Below are 19,306 nucleotides of genomic sequence, written 5' to 3'. Positions count from 1 at the left end.
TCCAAATCTCCTAACCTCTCCCTAATCCTCCAAGTAACATCTGTCCCCAGATTGTGTCAATTTACCTTCCTAATGATTCCCAGGTCTGCCCACTCTTCTCTATCCCACTGCCCAAATCAACATGTCCCCCTGGATTATTGCAGTACATTCTAACTGGACTCCTTGCTTCCTATCTCCTTCGATTGTGATTCATCCTCCCACCTCCCAGAATGAAGCCTCTAAAAGGCAAATGATACTTGTTGCTTAAAACTCTTCCAAGGCTCCCAATAGGATGAAGTTGGAATGTTAGTGTAACATACCCTGTGATACAGCTCCTGGATGCTATGGCCGTTCTCTCCTGTCCTTACCCAATGTTTCCTGCCTCCCGCCACTGCACATCCTATACAGCTCTTTCTGCCTTGAGTATCCTCCTTCCTGTTCCTGTTCCAATTCCCAGTCACTGGGAAAACTTACTCTTTATGATCCAGCTCTAACATCTCTTCCTCTGGAAACTTTCCCTGACACCTTTACCAGGAGAGTTGATTACACCCATCATTCCTATTCCATCACTATACACAATGATGTCCCAGTGCTCATCGCATTACGTGATCACATTTCACATCTCCATCTCCCTTATTTTATGACTGCCTAGAGGACAGAAAGTGGGTCTTATTCATCTTCGCATTCACAGTGCCTGGCATGTCACTGATGCTCAACAAAAGTTTATTGAATGAATTAATGAATGAAACCACAATACATAGCAACATTGGCTACATAGGAAATTTAAAAAGAGGGAAAATTTATGATCCTAGAAGCCTGGAACAGTAGTAGAAAAATGAACAGATATGAGGAAATGGAAAGGCACAGAGGCCCTGGCCGAGTAGCTCAGTTGGTTAGAGTGTCGTCCCAATATGCTAAGGTTGTGGGTTCCATTCCCAGTCAGGGAACATACAAGAATCAACCAATGAATGCATAGATAAGTGGAACAACAAAATCAATGTATCTCTCTCTCTCTCTCTCTCTCTCTCTCTCTCTCTCTCTCTCTCTCTCAAAATCAGTGACGTAAAAAGAAGGAAAAGAAAGGCACAGGCTCTAGCTGGTTTGGCTCAGCGAATAGACCATCGGCCTGTGGAGTAAAGGGTCTAGGGTTTGATTCTGGTCAAGGGCACATGCCTGGGTTATGCTGGGTTATCCCCAGCAGGGGACGTGCAGGAGGCAGCCAATCAATGATTCTCTCTCCTCATTGATGTTTCTATCTCTCTCTCCCCTCTCCCTTCCTCTCTGAAATCAATAAAAATATATCTTAAGAAAGAAAAAAAGGCACAGGGGCCAGGAATCAGTTTGGTGTAACGACAATGATGGGTTTGGTTTTGCACAGGTTGAATTGTACTTGCACCAGCAGGCAATTATATAAAAAGGATCAGAAAATAGAAGAAAATCTAAGGTTAAAATTATAGATTTGAGAATTAAAATCAGAGAGATGATTTTTTTAACCAACAGAAAGGTTTTCCACTTACATCAGAATAGAATGAAAAATTGACCCTCTTCTAAAAGGAAAAGACTAAAGAACTTTTTAAAATAATAATTACAAAAGCAATACTTAATGGAATCGTAAAGAGTTTGGCATACTCCTTTAAAAAGGGAAGTATTTTTTTAAAGGAGAGACTCATCCAAAAATAACTTCTTAGGACAATACCCACACTAAGAGCAGTACCCTCACCCTGGCTGCAGGGACCACTCAGTCTCAACTCCTAGGCTTCTGTTACCCTTGCCTCCCATGCTCTCTGCAAAGCCTCAAGGACTCCTCGGGTATTATACTGATGGTGTAGAGATCCTGCTGACATCCAAATGATGCCAAAAATGGCTGGTAAAAAAGCAGAAAACCAAAAATATATAATTGATTGGTTATATAAGCCAGCTCATGAGGTAAGATATAAGCAATTATAATTACACTAGGGTCCCTAGCCCTGGCCAGCAATCAGGGCCAATCGGGGCCTTCCAGCTGCCGGCCAGGGCCTTCCTTTGTTCCATACTGCCTCCTGGTGGTTAGTGCACATCACAGCAAGCAATCGAGGTCTCCCAGTCGAACTCCCAAGGGAATACTTTGCGTATTAGCCTTTTATATAGAGAGAGAACACTATACCAAGTAGCTTGTGAGACTTTTTTTCTGGATTGACCTTCATGTGTGCGGGGAGAGGGGTGCACACATGTGTACGTGTGTACCAAGCAGAGACAGCTAGTGACTGACAGAGAAAATGTGTTTTACAATAACATAGCCAGCCCAATAGGCAAAATCAACAAAGCATATTATAAGTGTGTCCCTGATAACTCAACATCGGTGGGAGGCAGGAAACCTCTATTCCCTGGGATTTTTATACCCTCCACCACGGTGGGCACGGTAGGACCCGTCCTGGTTGTGTGATTTACACAGTCCCCAGGCTGGTCCGCTTTGCTCACAGCTTCCTAAATATCTTTTCTCTTTCCTCTCTGAGTCTTCAAATCACTTCCAAATAGACGGCTTGATTAAAAGTCTATTGCAGCCTGCTCTCCTGGCCTGATTATGCCCTAGCGCAGTGATGGTGAACCTATGACACGCGTCTCAGAGGTGACACGCGAACTCATTTTTTTTATTGATTTTTCTTTGTTAAATGGCATTTAAATATATAACATAAATATCAGAAATATAAATCTTTGTTTTACTATGGTTGCAAATATCAAAAAATTTCTATAGGTGACACGGCACCAGAGTTAAGTTAGGGTTTTTCATAATGCTGACACGCTGAGCTCAAAAGGTTCGCCATCACTGGCCTAGCATATAGGGCATGACATACAAGACCCTCATTCTTGGGTTTTTGAAGAATTTCCTACTTCTCTCCGGCCTCCTTCCCCTCTCCTTGGGACTCAGAGCATGCTGGGTATAACACCAGAAACACCTGATTCCTCACTGAGACTAGGCATGCCTCTCCCTGGACTCTCCCGGCCTCTCTACCACCCCAGGCGGCCTCTGGACCAGACCTGGGTTTGGGATCTCACTGCCACCACTTACTAGCTCTGTGATCTCATGCAAGTTACTCAACTTCTAGGAAGCGATTTCCTTATCTAAAATAAAAGAGAGAGAGAGATGGGAATAATAACAGCCATCTGATGGACTTGTCAGGATGAAGAAGGATCACGCGCACAGGTATTCACCACAGCACTGGGACCACCTGGTGCTCACGGAAACCCTCCTTCTCTCCTGTGCACATGCTTTTGGTTTGGGGTCCTCGCACCAGCACTCCTCTCCCCACCCTCACCCTGCCTGTCACGTCCACACAGGACAGTCTCAACTCCTAGGTTTCTGTTCTGCTCACTTCCCATGTGTCAAAGACATAAGTTTTGGGACTGCATTTGAAGGAGGTGACAATTGCTCCAATCAAAATGAAAATATATTTCCAGTCTATTGATTGATCGGCTACTCATATGTACTTTTGGAAGGTTCATTGGATTGGGTACTGTTTGCATGACATCGTCACTTTTAGATTTCTTCATTTGAAACAAATAAATGGAGACTATATCTGAATCCATATTAAGCATGTTATGCACACCCATCAATACGTATGACTATGTGTACTTAACGTGTACTTAACTGAGCACTCTTGCTGTGCCTGGCTTGTGTGAAAGTGGCTCATGTTTATGGTATTTCACTCACTACCTATGATGTAAGTACAATTACTACCCCTATTTTTTTTAAATATATTTTTACTGATTTCAAACAGGAAGGGAGAGGGAAAGAGAGATAGGAACATCAATGATGAGAGATTGATCGGCTCCCTAGGGCCACAAACCAGGCATGTGACCTTGACCGGAATTGAACCCAGGACCCTTCAGTCCCCAGGCTAACGCCCTACCCCCTGAGCCAAACCACCTCAGGCAATTACTAGCCCTATTTTACAGTTGAGAAAACTGCAGCTTAAGAAGGTTGAGTAAGAGCCAAGGTCACATGGCTAGCAGGTAAATATTACCGCACTCCAAATTGCTCAATAACTCATTGTATTGATGATGCTGTGTTTTACTTTAAGGAAGCACAGAGGCTGTGGTGTAACCACTTTTAACTTCGAATGAAGCGCCCCGCTGAGCTCCAAGTAGAAAATAAACAGGAGGACAGGTGTGACTCGAAGAGAGTGATGGGGGTTGTAACCCGAAGCCTCAGCGCCCCAGCGCCAGCAGCTCTGGAGGCTGCACCCAGCCAGCCGTGCGTCCCCAACCTCCCCTGGGCCTGGCGTCTCTTTCTTCCAAAGTTGGAGCTCTCCTGGGTGGGAGGGGGCGGGAGGAGGGGGCCGGTGACGTCACTCGGGAGCAGGGATAAAGCTCCCGGGGCCCCGTCCCAGCCAGGACACTGCCCAGGGCGCAGAGGGCTGTCCGACTCAGGGACTCTCTCGCCGAGTGGAAGAAGACCCAGCAGGCTCCATGCCCCAGAACGTGGTCCTCCCGGGCCCTGCGCCCTGGGGCTTCCGACTCTCAGGGGGCATCGACTTCAACCAGCCTCTGATCATCACCAGGGTAGGTGTTCTCCCTTCTTCTGCTGCAAGTCGGGGACCCCGCGGAGCGGAGGGTGGCCATGGAGCCCCGGTGCGCGGGGTGGTGGGCCCTCCGCCCGGGACTGGCAGCTGGAGGGGCGGCAGCAACTTGGCAAAGTGAGGTTCGGAGGATGCAGGGCCGCTGAGAGAACTGACCTGTCAGCCGCAGCGTCTGCCTGCATCCTCTCCGGTCCCCAGCAACTTTCCGCAACGCGTTTCCGCTGGGCTCAGAGGGGGCGAGGGGGCGAGGGGGCGAGGGGGCGAGGGGGCGAGGGTCCTCTCTGGCCTCCCCCCTCCACTCTGGCCTCCTTCCAGTCACAATGGGGGGGGGGGGCGCGGGAAGGAGAGATGGGGCGCTGCAGGGAGAGAGATGGTGGCCCGGGAAGAAGAGAGAAAGGACCGACACGGGGGCTGTTTCTCGTCTGGATGGAAACTTCAGCCGGGCGCTGTTGGCGGGCGCTCCCTGGGTCCGCCCAGAGGGAACCACTCTGATCAGCCCGGACAGGGAAAGCATTACTAATCGGTGTCCCTAGGTTTCCAGGCATTTTGAATAAATATTTTCCAAAGCTGGGAACTTGGCTGAGAAATCAGCACCTGTAACTGAAACTACAAAGAAAACGGGTCAGATCGTTTCGTTTAATCTGATGGAAAATCAGCATTCAGCCTAAAAACTCTGAAAATACGGCTTTGCTATCAAAGTCAAGCTTTTCTTATTCAATATTCCTTACAGTATTGTCTAATCGGAGGGAGAGAAAAAGGAAACTCCGGGGTTTCTGTCTTCTCCACAAACTTCTATTTAGTCTAGTTGATTTCTTTCTAACACAAGTATTTGCCTTAAAAGAAAATTATTTCTATCGCCACATAGAAATCATAGTAAACCTAATACTTTTATGCTTTGTTTTTTCTCTTCCCTGCTGCTTATACGGCATCTTATAAACGTATACTTTATAATCTGATTTACTCACATAGATTTTTGAACAAGATAATACCTTTTAAATTCTGTTCTTACTTATATGTCTATGAGATTTGGGAACCAATCTCTTTTTTAAAAAAATACCTTCAAACATGTATCATACAAAGGCACACCATGGAACATTTCAAGCTTTGTTTTACATTTTTCAAAAACATATAAACACATCTGACATGCGTTTTTGTATGAGACATGAAAAGTTAACATACCCCCAAAAATGTTCCTAAGTAAACTAAGCAGAAAAGGGTTTGGTGATCTGGGCCAAGCAATGCCTTTTATGGATCTACCAAAGAAAACCGTTTCCATTATCTCTACTAAGAAATATTTTTAAAGTTTCTGAAGTATCGTTCTCATTTGTTTATAGTAAATGAAATAAGCTTTTGAGTTCCAACAAAAGATAAATCATATTTATATTAAACCCTAAAGAAATAATTAAGTGATTTACAAAGGGAGTATCTTGCTATTGCTATGCAGCACGTCAATATGATTCATCTTGTGTTTGAAAGTCGAGCTGTTGACATTTGGAACAATGTTTATTTAAAGCCGTGCGTACATTCTGGGGTTGGACTGCAGGCACTCTTTGTAAACATATTTGATATGATGACAATTATTACTTGGGAGGCCAAGTCTGGTTTGAATTTTTAACTCATTACTAATTGTATTGATCATCGTGACGCTTGGTTCAGGAACAGTGCAACACCGTGCATTGTTCATTTGACCATGCCTCTTCTCTTTGATTAACTTAACTCATGGAGGCAGGTAAAACTCAACTGCCCTGTGTTCCACGGATCCCCCAAACCATAGGAGAATAAATGAAAACACATTTGCATGAACTTTTTTGCCTTAGTGAACACCTAATTGAGACTATTTCCACTGAAACTGTAAGAATACTAAAAACCTTTTGGAAAAAGACTAGAAGATATTGCAAAAAAGTAATGAGCATTGTTGTCCGTAGGTAGTAGGATTATTCAATTACTTTTATATTATGTGGAAAGGAAGTGAATAGGGTTGCTTGCCATGCTCTCTTCTAAACCCTTTATTTATATACACAGGCTCACACCTCACAATAATCCAATGAGAGCAGGAGTGCTATGATCCCCTTTTACATATGGGGTGAGGGAGGCCTCGAGAGATTCATTAACCTGCTGAGGACAAGGGGTGGGGCAGAACTGATGTCAGGTCTACCTGCCTCCAACGTCTGCACTCTGATGTCCACACATGGGAAAAATCTGCTTACTGTGCAGAGATTTCCGATAGGTGTTCTGTGCCATCCAATTCATCACCTGGTTCTGTTGATTCTCTATCTTTAACATCTACCACTTTTCTTTGTTTCTACCACTGTACCTCTTTAAGATTTCATAACATCCTGCTGAGCTGTTTGTCTCCCTCCCCAGTTTCCCCTACGTGTCCTTCCCAGCCATCTTCGGGAGATGCAAGGTTGCTCCTATCTTCCCCATTCTTACACACTCCTCAGTAGCATCACCAGAGTATCTATATATATAAAAGCCTAACCAACCAGCCAACAGGCCAGTAGCTATGACACACACTGACCACCAGGAGGCAGACGCTTAATGCAGGAGCTGCCAAGCAACAGCAGCTTTGCAGAGTGCCCTCTCACACTCAGGGACCCCTCGGGGGATGTTGGACTGCCCATTTCAGCCTGATCCCTGCAGGCCAGGCCGAGGGACCCCACTGGTGCACAAATCCGTGCGCCGAGCCTCTCATAGTGGTTAAAATGTGTGGTCTTTACACACTCAGGGCTTTCACCCTCTATCCCAACTCGAGTTTCTAACTCTATTTCCTCCCTCTCTGGCCGTCTCTCCCCCTTTCCTCCTCCCACCCATCAATAGGCAGCAGTGCCATGACTCTGGATTACTCACGATTTCTCTAACAAATCTTTACTCCTCTACCGTTTTCCTCCAGAATTCTCTTCCCCACTCCACCCCACTGTCCTCTATGTAGCATTCGGCCCCTTTGACTACCATAGCTTCTAACCTATGACCTCTCCTCATATCTCACCTGATACCACAGATGTCTGAGTACATCTGTATCCCACAAACCACATGCCTCCCAAGGGCAGGAACTGGGGGTTACTCAGCACCAAGTACAGCGCTTTGTACATCATATATGTTACAGAATAAATATGACACAATATGAATGATTGACTAAACTGCTCACTTTTCAACATAACTATCACAAATAAGTATAGATTGTGTCCACAAAAATATCCTACGATAAAGATGAATGACAATTCTTTTGTTAATTGATTTGTCTATTTTAGATATGTATGCAAAGGAATGAAATATCAATGCTTCCACTTAATGCCACAAAAAGTCCCATAAGTGAAATGTATTCCTCAAGTCAACTAAATCCATGTTTGTCCTCCTACCAGCCACCCCCACCTCCCTCCCTCACACAATACAAATCTGGACTCGGCCATGCTGCTTGATAATGATCCTCTGCTACACCAGGGCTGGGGCACCGGGTTATCAATGTCATTCTCTCTATCCACTGAAATACACCCCACCATTGCCTACAATCTAATTAATCTGTCAGGTTGATCTTTATATCATAAAAAGGAACATCCGCAGTAAGGTATATCAAAGACCAGACATTCTCAAAAAATTGAGCAATTGAATGTGACACAGACAATTTTTAGGAGAGCAGTTCCTAGCCAATAGGTGTTCTAGACTTTGTGCAATATAAGTTATGTTGTGGTGTTGAGCTTGGGGAGTGGGAAGTTTTTGCCGCCACCATATATAACTGCCTAAGTGTTTCACAGAATAAAGCCCAGGGCTCACATCTCTAAGTGAGCAGCATCTCTTTTCTTGGCAGGAAGAGTCCAAGGCGTCTTTCTTTTTGAAGTGTGTGGACCACCCAGAAGGTGGGTCTACTATCACTGCCAAGTTACAGATCATTTGTTTTCACAAAGGGTCCAATCTGGAATAAAGTGCAAGGTTCGTTTGTGCACAGGATGGAGAATTAGCGTACACATCTGCTGCCAGCATGTCCTTTCCCACTCAATTCCTCTTCCCCCTCCTCCTCCCCCCTCCCCGCTCCTTCCTATTCAGAGCACACCCAGGTTCAAGATCACTGCAACTGAGAATGCTATGTGCACTTGGGTACCAACACAGGCAATGTTAATGCAGACTTGAGTTTTCCAGGCTTCACCAGAGAAATGTGTATTACTTTAACATGAACTGTATTTGAAGGTTGAACTTTTAAAAAGAAATGTATACCGCTGAATGCAATCCCTTTCCAGGATTCAAGTGTAGCAAGAAAGTTGATGTGATTAAAAATCTATTTAATTTTGTTCTTCCAAAGACATGTCGGCATGGAAGTGCTGGTTCCTATGTGCATAACATTCATCCATCCCATAAATATCTACTAAGTGCAGGATGTGTTGCATGTGGAAGGCACTGTGAGGGGCACCATCGTAACTTAATCGGTTTCTATGCTCTGAGAAGCTCACATGTCAGTAGAAGAGAATGGACATGTGCATAAACCACGGTGATAGAACCTGTCCAGGATTCCATGAAATGAAGCATGACCAAAGAGAAAGGAGGAGTTGTGGAGAGAGAGTACCTGTGGGAGTGGCATGATGGGATAGTGAGGAGCTTGGGCTATAAAGTTACACAGACCCATGAGGGAATTTCAGATTTTCACTGCATGTGTCACCTTAGGCAAGTTCCTTATACTCTCTGAGCATCAGTTTTCTCATCTTAAAAGATCATCCTGAGAATTCAGTGAGATTGTAGTTCTCAATAATAATATAAAATCAATAATAACAATCTATATATGTAAAAGACTAAGCGACCAGCCGACCAGCTGGTAGCTATGACATGCAATGACCACCAGGCGGCAGACACTCAACACAGGAGCTGCCAAGCTGTGGTGACTTGGCAGCTGCGGTTCTCAGGTGAGGCACCTGGAACTAGAGAGGAGGGAGCCCGATTCTGGGGTGCATCACCCAAGAACCGCCCTCTCACCCTCAGGGGATTTGAAGAGCCAGTTTCGGCCCAATCCATGCAGGCCAGGTGCACTGGGCCTCTAGTAATATTATAATAGTTCTCAACCCTGGCTGCACAATAGACTCACCCCAATAACTTTAGTACATACTCATGCCCAGGTAAGTAGTTACAGAGATTCTGGGTTAAGTGGTGTGCGTATGGCTCTAGAGATGTACCCTGTGGGTGCTAGAAGGTTTGAATGCCAGGAGAGGCACTGGAGTTTATTTGTACCCAAGGGAGAACAACCAAATAATGGGGTTTCTCAACATTTTGATCCACGCCCCACTGTAAGCCCATCAGTATATACTTGTCTTGCTCCATAACTATTTCAATCATTTTTATTATTAACATAAAAAATCCCATAAGGGCCATATCTTGAACTTCCCTTGTGTCTCCCACAGTAAACAGAACATTACAGATGTTTCATCTCTGTTTTAAATTATTTTTTTTAAAACAGACCCAAGTAATAGGTTGATGTGAATAATGAAAACCATCTGAGGCACTTGTTAAAAACACACATTCCCTAGCCTCTCTGCCAGAGCTTCTCTGCCAGTGTTCATAATTCCAGAAATCCAGAGCTGGGTGCGAGTCCATGATCAGCAAGGACCCCAGGTGGTCCTTCTAATCAGACAGGCCTGAAAACATGGCGCTCAGGGATTGATGGCAGTACTGTCTCCAATGGTCTTTCCAATGCTTTTGACATTGGAGGCCCTACAGACCTGAATAATAAATAATCCATTGAAAACTCTTTACCTCATTTTAGCTCTCTTGTCTCCTAATTTGGGAAAACATGTTAGTAATACTATAAAATAATATAATAATGTCAAGTAATGCGTGGAAATAATATATTCTTGTGTTTAAACATAGAGTTTAACTTACTAAAACCAGACCAACGTAGTGGTCATTTTCTGACCACGAGACCAATTGAACTTGAGAACTTGGAAGAAGTGAAGAACAGTGTTTTCTCCTTCTGTCTCATCCCTGTCTCTACATACTTTTTTCTTTCTTACCAACTCTCCCCTTGGAGATCCCAGGACATCCGGGTTGAAGTGGGGTCTGGCCATCACTACCAACCATCTTTCCTATTGACCTCTGAAACATCGTGTGACAGAGCTGTGTACAGCTGCTCCCAACTTTAGTTAAGAAGCCACGGGGTTGCCGAAACCGGTTTGGCTCAGTGGATAGAGCGTCGGCCTGTGGACTGAAGGGTCCCAGGTTCGATTCCGGTCAAGGGCATGTGCCTGGGTTGCGGGCACATCCCCAGTGGGAGATGTGCAGGAGGCAGCTGATCGATGTTTCTCTCTCATCGATGTTTCTAACTCTCTATCTCTCTCCCTTCCTCTCTGTAAAATATCAATAAAATATATTTAAAAAAAAAAAAAAGAAGCCACGGGGTTACTTAGACACTTCTCTGAAAATAGGGACAGTCTTCCTTGTCCAGCCTGTCTTCAAGCTGTTGCAGTGGTCAGATTTATTAGAAAAAGCTTTGCAAATGTAATATTTGGGATAAACATAAAATAGTGTTATTAACGTCCATATCAACGCGTTAATAACATTTAGAATATTCAGTATCTAAGTTTAGCACACCAGATGTCTCTGTTTAAAATTTATATAAACAGATACACACACAACTCTACCTTCCACTCGTCCTAACCAAAGCTAAAAGTTAGCCTTTTCTAAATCAAGAGTGAGTGTTATATCACCCAAATCTATTTGATTATATTAGAAAAGCCTGGTGAGGCTTTAAAAGCATATACATTAACCAATGTTTTCTCATGCTTTGACTCAAAGAAAAACATTCTGATCTTAGAGTTTTAAAAATTAGATAGTGCTGATTTTTCATGAACTCTAGCTAGAGAAAATTAAAAGTTTAAGAGTATTTTTATCCCTACAAGTCATATCAGGGCTGGAAACTTGTTATTCTTCTAACAGTTCTGGGTTTGGGAGAATTTCTAAATGGAAAATATCTATGAAATGCCCCCCAGAGGCTGAGATGTAACCATCCCCTGTTGCTTTCACCCGGATCCTATCAACTATCCTTAATGGAAAGTGACCATGATCACTGCAGTACCGTGATCACAGAAGTAGGGTGAGTACAAGAAACATCTCAGTGATGAGGCTGAAGATTTAGGGCATGTGAGAATTTACTATTTTAGCAATTTTGCTTATTTAGATGAATCTTGGATCTCGCTTAGAGCCACAAAGTGAAATAGAGTTAATAGCTAGACTAAAAAAAATGCAGGGGGGAAATGGATTAATGACTGAGCCTCAGGTAAAACATTAGGAACAGTTTATTCCTGGAGCAGTTTCAGATTTAAGTCAAGTTCTATGTATGTATTATTCTGCTCTAAATAGTGGAAACTGGCAAGTGTGACAATGATAGGTTGACATGAATGGCGCTAATCTTCAGGCATAAAAGAAAAAGGAATAAAGTATTACAGATGTCCCCCTTTTTTCCCACTGACCCCCTCCATCCTGCACCCACTCTTCCCAGGCCTTCGCCACACTATCATCTGTGTCCATGGGCTATGCATATATAAATGTAAGTTCCCCGGTTAATCTCTCCCCACCACACCTCACCCCCACCTTCCCTCTGAGATTCGGGGGTCGGTTCCATGCTTCTGTGTCTCTGGATCTATTTGTTCATCCGTTTATGTTGTTCTTTAGATACCACAAGAGTGAGATCACGTGATACCTATCTTTCTCTGACTGGTTTGTTTTGCTTAGCATAATAAAATGTTGCATCTTGTTAGTTGTTTTCTATTTGTTCCATCTGTTCTCCACTCATGAAGAAGAGACTGGATGGATAGAAACTTCCCCTGTGTCTGCAGTTCCCAGGGATTCTAGACTTTCAATACTAAATCACACTTGGCCTTTAATGATCTATGATAATAAAAGGGTAATGTGATAATTAGACTGGACAGACCCGGGGCCAGAGGGAAGCCCAGGTCCCAGGTGCCAGAGGGAAGCCGGTGACAGCAGCCAGGGGAAGGAAGGCCTACTCTTGCACAAATTTCGTGCACTGGGCCTCTAATCTATATATATAAAAGCCCAGCGACTGGACCAGCAGAATGACCAGAATGACCAGTGGCTATGACATGCAGTGCAGCAGCCAACCAGCCTGATCTGGTCCCCAATCGGCCCCCAACACCCCCAATTGCGGGCGGAGCTGGCTGGCCAACCATCCACGGCCCCGCCCCCTGGCCAGCCCTGCCCCTGCGGCCCCTCCCCTCCACCAGCTTGGCCCAGTGGGCCCCCATCGGGGCAGGCCAGCCAGACCCCACCCATGCACGAATTCATGCACTGGGCCTCTAGTTTGTTCATAATTTCACTTCTTCTTAACAGCTAGTGTGATGGCCCCATCTTCCTCCTTGCTCTGATTCAGGGTAGCCCAAGCTTACATTGTGTCTTTCCTTGGAGGCACCTATCTTTCCTAAAATTGCAGGCTAGTTGGTTGCACTGCAACTTCAGCTCTCTGAAGAGCTCATAAAAGTTACAACTGAATTTATTATGTGGATTATTCTATTAACTCTAAAGTGATTCTCTTCCAAGCTTTCCACATCCTAAGTAACCCCTGAGTGAATCATAACTTACAGGGATGCTAAAGCAGTTTCAATTCAAATATAACATCTCCCTAAATTCAGTAAAGTTCTATTCCCAAATAGTTTGGGCTGACAAAAGAAACCTAAAAGAAAAAAAAAACGCAAATTATTTTGTTTAAAGCAAAGAAAATATGATTCAAACAGGGCGATAGGAAGGTGTTTTAAAAAGAATAAGACATGTCATGATAAATGAAATGTGGTTTGTAAAAAACAAAATTACTTCGCATGATGGGAAAAGAGAGCTAACACAATTGATCAATTAAGAGTCATTGTAAATTAGATTTATGACTGTCTACCCAGTAAAACATTTAAAGTGTTACCAAGCTGAAATACAAATGTCAGGTACAAAACTCCAGATATCTGCAAGATTTTTTTTTTAAGTGGTGCCATGATTTCTTCCAGATTACTCCAGGGAGCAAGGCAGCAGCTGCCAACCTGTGTCCTGGAGATGTCATCCTGGCTATCGACGGCTTCGGTACAGAGTCCATGACTCACGCTGATGCACAGGACAGGATTAAAGCGGCAGCGCACCAGCTGTGTCTCAAAATTGACAGGTGCTCTTTAACTGATGGCGCTAAAATGTGATCTGTTTGGCAGCAGAACCTGAACCAAAACGATAAATGATCTCATCCTCCCCGTGAGAAGGGTGTCTCAGAAACTAGGAGTTTGACTGGCTCTTTCCTAGATCAGCCACTTTGGTCTGTTCTTCCCCGACGTCAGTCAATCTAGTCGATGTTGTTAAACCATTTCTAAAAGGAACTCTCCAGAATGTCAGAATAGTGAAAGAGGCTAATGGAATTTTTTTCCTGGACTGATCCAGTGAATTGACAATGAAAATAGAACCATAAAAGGTATTGGCCACAGGAACACGGCACAGCATGGCCAGTTGCCCTGCTGTTCTAAATGTGGTAGAAAATGGAATTCAAAGATTCTCCCAAAAGAATCTCTTGGCTTGACAAAATATGGTCATGTTAAAAACTGGTTGCTGATATGGTGCAGGCCATTGGCTGTTTTGTACAGAATTCAGCCCAGAAGAATCTCACAAGGTGTGAGAGTGTGTGCCCATGAGTATATTAGATAATGAGACATTTCTGACCAAAACCAATCTTAGGTCATTGAAACGGAGATGAAACTGTGGAAACAATGTTTTGTGACAGTGGCTGTTAGCGTGCTCATCCTGCTGCTGGTACAGAAGGCACACAGTCCATCTGCCATCTGATGGGGTGAAATGGACTCTTTCCCTGTCTGTGCATAACCTGTGTACCTGCCAAGCACACCGTCCCAAACAGATCCATAAAAAGGATTGGACAAAGTGCAGATCCTTGATGCCAGCAGCAAGTCCCCCTGGCCAGTCACTCCCCGTCTCCTTTGGTGGCCTGGGTAGGCTAGCAGGGCACTAGAGGAGACCTGTGAGCTTGCCCTGGGTCATGTACAGGGGGTCCCTGCAGAATCTCCCTCCTATACTGTCTTCCACATGCACTGGACACCTACTTTCTCCAGAAATTATACAATGTCTTTGCCTCAGTCAATTTGGGTCACTATAACAAAAATCCCACGGATGACTCAGTGGCTTAAACACCAAGCACTTATCTCTCGTGGTTCCGGAGGCTGGGAGTCTGAGATAAGGGTGCCAGCATGCTCAGGTTCTCTGTGAGAGGCCTCTTCCTGGCTGTCCTAGTGGCCTTCCCAGGTGTATACACACACACACACACACACACACACACACACACACACACTCACAAACACACACACTCACACACACACAGATTTTGTGTCTCTCCCTCTTTTTAGAGGGGCATTAATTCCACTGTGCTCATAAACTAATCTAACCCTAATTTCCCTCCAAAGGCCCCAACACCAATTACCATCACATTGGGGATTAGGGTTTCAACATATGATTGGGGTGGGAGGGAGAGATGGGGCAGTTTACAAACAGTCCATAGCAGCCCATCTTGATCCATTCGAGTTTCCCCCCAAGTACACTAAATATGTAAGGCTAATTAGATGGGAGCATGCAGAATAATGCACAAGGAATGTCGCTTTTGCTTAAATTATCAAGGGATAGTAGTATTTTCACAAACGTCATAGGAAACGGAAGGGTGTTAAAACTGGAAGTATATTAGAATTTGGTGTTTATGAATTTATTTTACTTACAGGGCGGAAACTCGCTTATGGTCTCCACAGGTATCTGAAGATGGAAAGGCTCATCCTTTCAAAATCAACTTAGAATCAGAACCACAGGTATGCCTTAGAGTGAATGATGTTCACTTTACACCTCCTTTTAAATGATGTGGGTGACTTCCAAGAGGAAGAAGTGACAAATATCAAAAACTGGGATAAGTCACCTGACGAAGCAGTTGTCTGCCTTTACTCTCTGAGATTAATTTAGATTACCCGTGTTTTCTTACATCAAGAAAACAAAGATGGGTGCCTAGGCAAACATCTTGTCAAAAGACAAACATGTTCTCAGCAGGAAATATTTGCCTATATTTACACACAGTCCACTTCTTTTTTTCATTTTTATGATTGGATTTCTGCCAAATGACCAGGAGGTAATCCAAGAAGTTTAAGGTGTTAAAACAAAGCAGAAATGGGATGGGCAGCCATTTGCAACAAGTATCTCCTCCAATCTGTTATTGGGAACTTCAATCCTTTGAGGTCTTCACCCACATCTTATTTTATCCTTCTTTAATTCTCAGTTCTGGCATTCTGTAATTAAGTTTACTCTAGGAAAAGTCTTGCATTATGTAATCATGGCGATGTTCTGCTCATGCAGTTGAATTACAAAGACAAAGGACTTTCCCTTGAGGCAACGCTATCTATTGAGCTGAATTCATTTAATAATCTGATGCTTATCTGACCATGTCTTCTCTCAAAGGCCCCAAAAATCTGAAAGTAAACCAACCCTCAATTGTGCTGTATGGAAAATGAAGTTAAGGAAAGGATTTTAGAACCTCTACTTAGAAGCTCCCCAAATTTAGAGAGACAGCTATATAAATTCAATATCCCTTCTAGAACAAGTGTTCCTGCTAAGCTGAGTAGACATTCCAAGATGTAGTTCTCCCAGGCAGATAGTGAAAATGAACTGCAGGCACCTTTGTCATTAATGCTTCAGCACTGTTTCCCCTTCAGGATCCTCAAGGATCCTCGACTCGGCGTTTGCCCTGCAGGTTCCCCACTTGTCTCTGCCAGCCTCCATTTCCTCTCTGTAAACTACATGCAGAGTAGCGTAGGTACATGGATCTCACAGGGTTTCTCAAAGATTTGAGAGAAACAAAGTAAAATTTGAGTAAGTAAAGTAAAATAACTTGGCACATCGAATTGTTCATAGAGATGTTGAGTTCAGTGGGAGCTCTTGTAATTATGGGTACAGGAGCCCCTCCCACCAGGCTGTGTTCAGAAGGCGCCTGGCCTATTCGCCACAGCGAGACAGGAAGCTGCCACTGTGACGGGGCTGCCTCAACACCATGATGCCTTCCTCTTCACGGTCACGAGGGTCATCACAGATTCCTTTAGATTCAAACATGAAAGGAATGGGAGGGTCTAAAGATAAGCTGTGTTTTCTAACACTGCCCAGGACCAATCCTGGGAACCAATTCTCAGCACAGTGCTCTGGCCCCCCTCCATCCCACCCCACCCCAAACCCCTGCTGCTGCAGGTAAAAGTGACTGTGCAAGGCGAGGGGGATACCTAGGTCAGATGAGGGTAAGTGAGCAAAAAATGGGTAAGGCAGGCAGTAAATGTGGTGGGAAGAGATCCGAATGCTCCCAGGTGGGTTGGTGAGTAATAACACCACTAATCAATGCTATATTTGATAGAAAAAAAGACTGAAAGAAGAGAAAACGGAGTTCTTGATGCAGAGCTGACACTCTTAGATAGCCAAGCCCACTGGCTTCTTCCCGTCCTATCAATTCATCACTTAGAGGCAACACGTGAGAAAAAGAGATCATGTGGTGCTTAAAAAAAAAAAGAAAAGAAAAGAAAAGGGAAATTTGAGGCTCAGATAACATGCATTTCCTGACCCCAATCTCATTATCACCAGGACAAACTGGGTAGAATTCTGAATTGCCTCTTCCACATATAGCACACATCCAAAACTGTACTGCATCCTTTTGCAAATTATTTTTCCCTTCAAAATCTCTACTGATTTTTTAAAACCAAGTTCATCCATGTGAGATGCCACGATAGGGGGCCAATTAGACAAATTTGACCCAACTCCCAGAGCCCCAGTGATCCCTGATCAGGTCACAGCGCCCCCTCTGGAGTGTGGGTGACTGACTCAGCCACTACTGTACTTACTAAGCTGAACTGAATTTTAAACCATAACCCTAATTTGAAACACTCTGCCCTCTCAACAATCATGGGTTAGCCCATGTGTCCTGCATTTTGGGGGTTAGACAATATGGTCATTTATGATACTATGCACGGGGGAAAGATAGAGAAGGAAGTAGGGTTTTAAAAAGAAAGGTGAAGATTGGGTTAAGGGCTCAGAAGCCAGTCAGATGGAGCCTCTGAACATTCCTTCAATTTGAGTCACGAGTACTTCTCACCGATACCCTCTCCAAGAGGCCTGTGTGTGAAGGGCTCTGAGATAAGAACCACTTGGGCTCCTTCCCTAACGGACCAGAGGATTTCTCCTCCTGACATCCTCAGGCCAGGTTTCTGCGAGATCAGCACTTTGGGACAGACATTCCCTGCACAGCACAGCTCACTTCTTTAGCCTCTGCTATCTGACGTCCCACTGCATACACCAGAACAGAACCCAGTGATAAAGCCAAGCAGTGGGGGCCACTTGTAGGATGAGACTGGAGAAAGCTAAACTGAGGTTATGTTTCTATTCTTCTTCTTTTTTATTTTTTAATTAACACAACGCTATGCAAAGAGTTGCCTTCCCTACACCCACCCTCACACCCCAAATGAGAACTCTGCAAACTTCTGGACAACAAAGGTGTGTTAGTCTGAGAAACAAATGCCATTGACACATCATGCTTCAAGATGCCACACAGGTGAGCAGTAAAATGCCTTTGAGCAATACACAATGTGGGTTCTTGTTCCTCAGCCCAAGTCAAGCATTTATTTTAAGTTATGTGGCCTTTGCTATTGGAATAAAATACTCTGTTTCATTTTAAAAGTAATATATGTTTGTTGGGGGAAAAACCCACTACTATATATCCTAGATCCAAGCACGGCCACAGATAATATATTTTGTATAGTTATTTCCAGTTTTTCCCCCTGTGCATAGGGTTAGGCTTTAGAGACTTTTTCTTACACAATTATAGTGATAATTGATATAAACATTTAATATATAGGTGGTTTTTTTTCATTTTTCTATCCCATTATGAAATAGTTAAATTTTGTTTTTATGAATTTAGACTTGAAACTTTAGAGGTTATTTAGATTAACCCCAGCCACTGCATAAACACCTTTCATTCAACTCTGAGCCTGGCTCACATTTTTCTATATAAAACATTGTTCTACACTAAAGGCAGGCTGCAAACATTGTTCTAGACTAAGAGCATTCTAGACAAAGGACGTAGAGTTCTATGTCATTCTCCAAAGCCTACATTCTTAAACAAAACATTACCCTCATGTTTGTTTAATGTGAGTTGAACAACTCAACATGATGATGTAGCTTTCACAAGACAGAAGAGGTGCTTTCTCGAAACAAAAATGGTTCTTTTCTAAATGAGAAGAAGGCTGTTTCCACGCCCATAAAAGGGCTGAATCCTTGTCATAGAAGATTTGATAATGAGGATGTACTACATGTACCGTCACGTGGGGTAAGGGTTGGCATTCTTTCTATGTTCACAAAATAACCTTGTTCTCCAGTATTTGGAAAACCGATGGCAGCCTACACAAAGCAAGCTTTCACAATCCCCATGTCCCCAAATTCTTCCCCAGTGAGAAATGGGAAAAACGTGAAACTTTCTGCAGTAATTTATGATTACTGCAGAAAGTAATCATAGGCTGACTTTATTTTTCATTTGTGGGGTGAGGATGAGGCAGGGGAAGTGAGTGTTCATAAATTTCAGGCATAAATGTAATCATTTAGTCAGTGTGGCTTGATCAAATGTATGATCCCTTGATATCGTCGTCCCCTTACTCCCCCACCATTTTTCCTTATAATTAATATATATGTGTATTACACACATGTTGTTGGTTGGAGTTGACAATTGCCTCAGTCCCCAG

General features: G+C 43.7%; 1 protein-coding gene across 3 annotated transcripts in view; it reads left to right on the top strand.

Annotated features, from left to right (window-relative positions):
- The first annotated feature begins 4,135 nt into the window (after nt 1-4,135).
- Nucleotides 4,136-19,306, top strand: part of PDLIM3 (PDZ and LIM domain 3) — a 30,296-nt gene continuing 15,125 nt past the window's right edge. For 2 of the 3 annotated variants that reach the window (XM_081083793.1, XM_081083795.1), the window contains exons 1-3: nt 4,355-4,518; nt 13,520-13,671; nt 15,274-15,358. In XM_081083793.1, the coding sequence (XP_080939919.1) occupies nt 4,426-4,518; nt 13,520-13,671; nt 15,274-15,358 (330 nt within the window). In that variant the 5' untranslated portion in view covers nt 4,355-4,425. Of the gene's footprint in view, nt 4,519-13,519; nt 13,672-15,273; nt 15,359-19,306 lie in introns of all 3 variants that reach the window. The other variant, XM_081083794.1, reaches the window with a different exon arrangement.

The sequence above is a fragment of the Myotis nattereri genome (assembly GCF_964212035.1).
Source record: "Myotis nattereri genome assembly, chromosome: 2".
In the NCBI taxonomy this organism is placed as follows: domain Eukaryota; kingdom Metazoa; phylum Chordata; class Mammalia; order Chiroptera; family Vespertilionidae; genus Myotis; species Myotis nattereri.
Note: the sequence above shows the minus strand (reverse complement) of the source record. Positions and strands in the feature narration are given on the sequence as shown.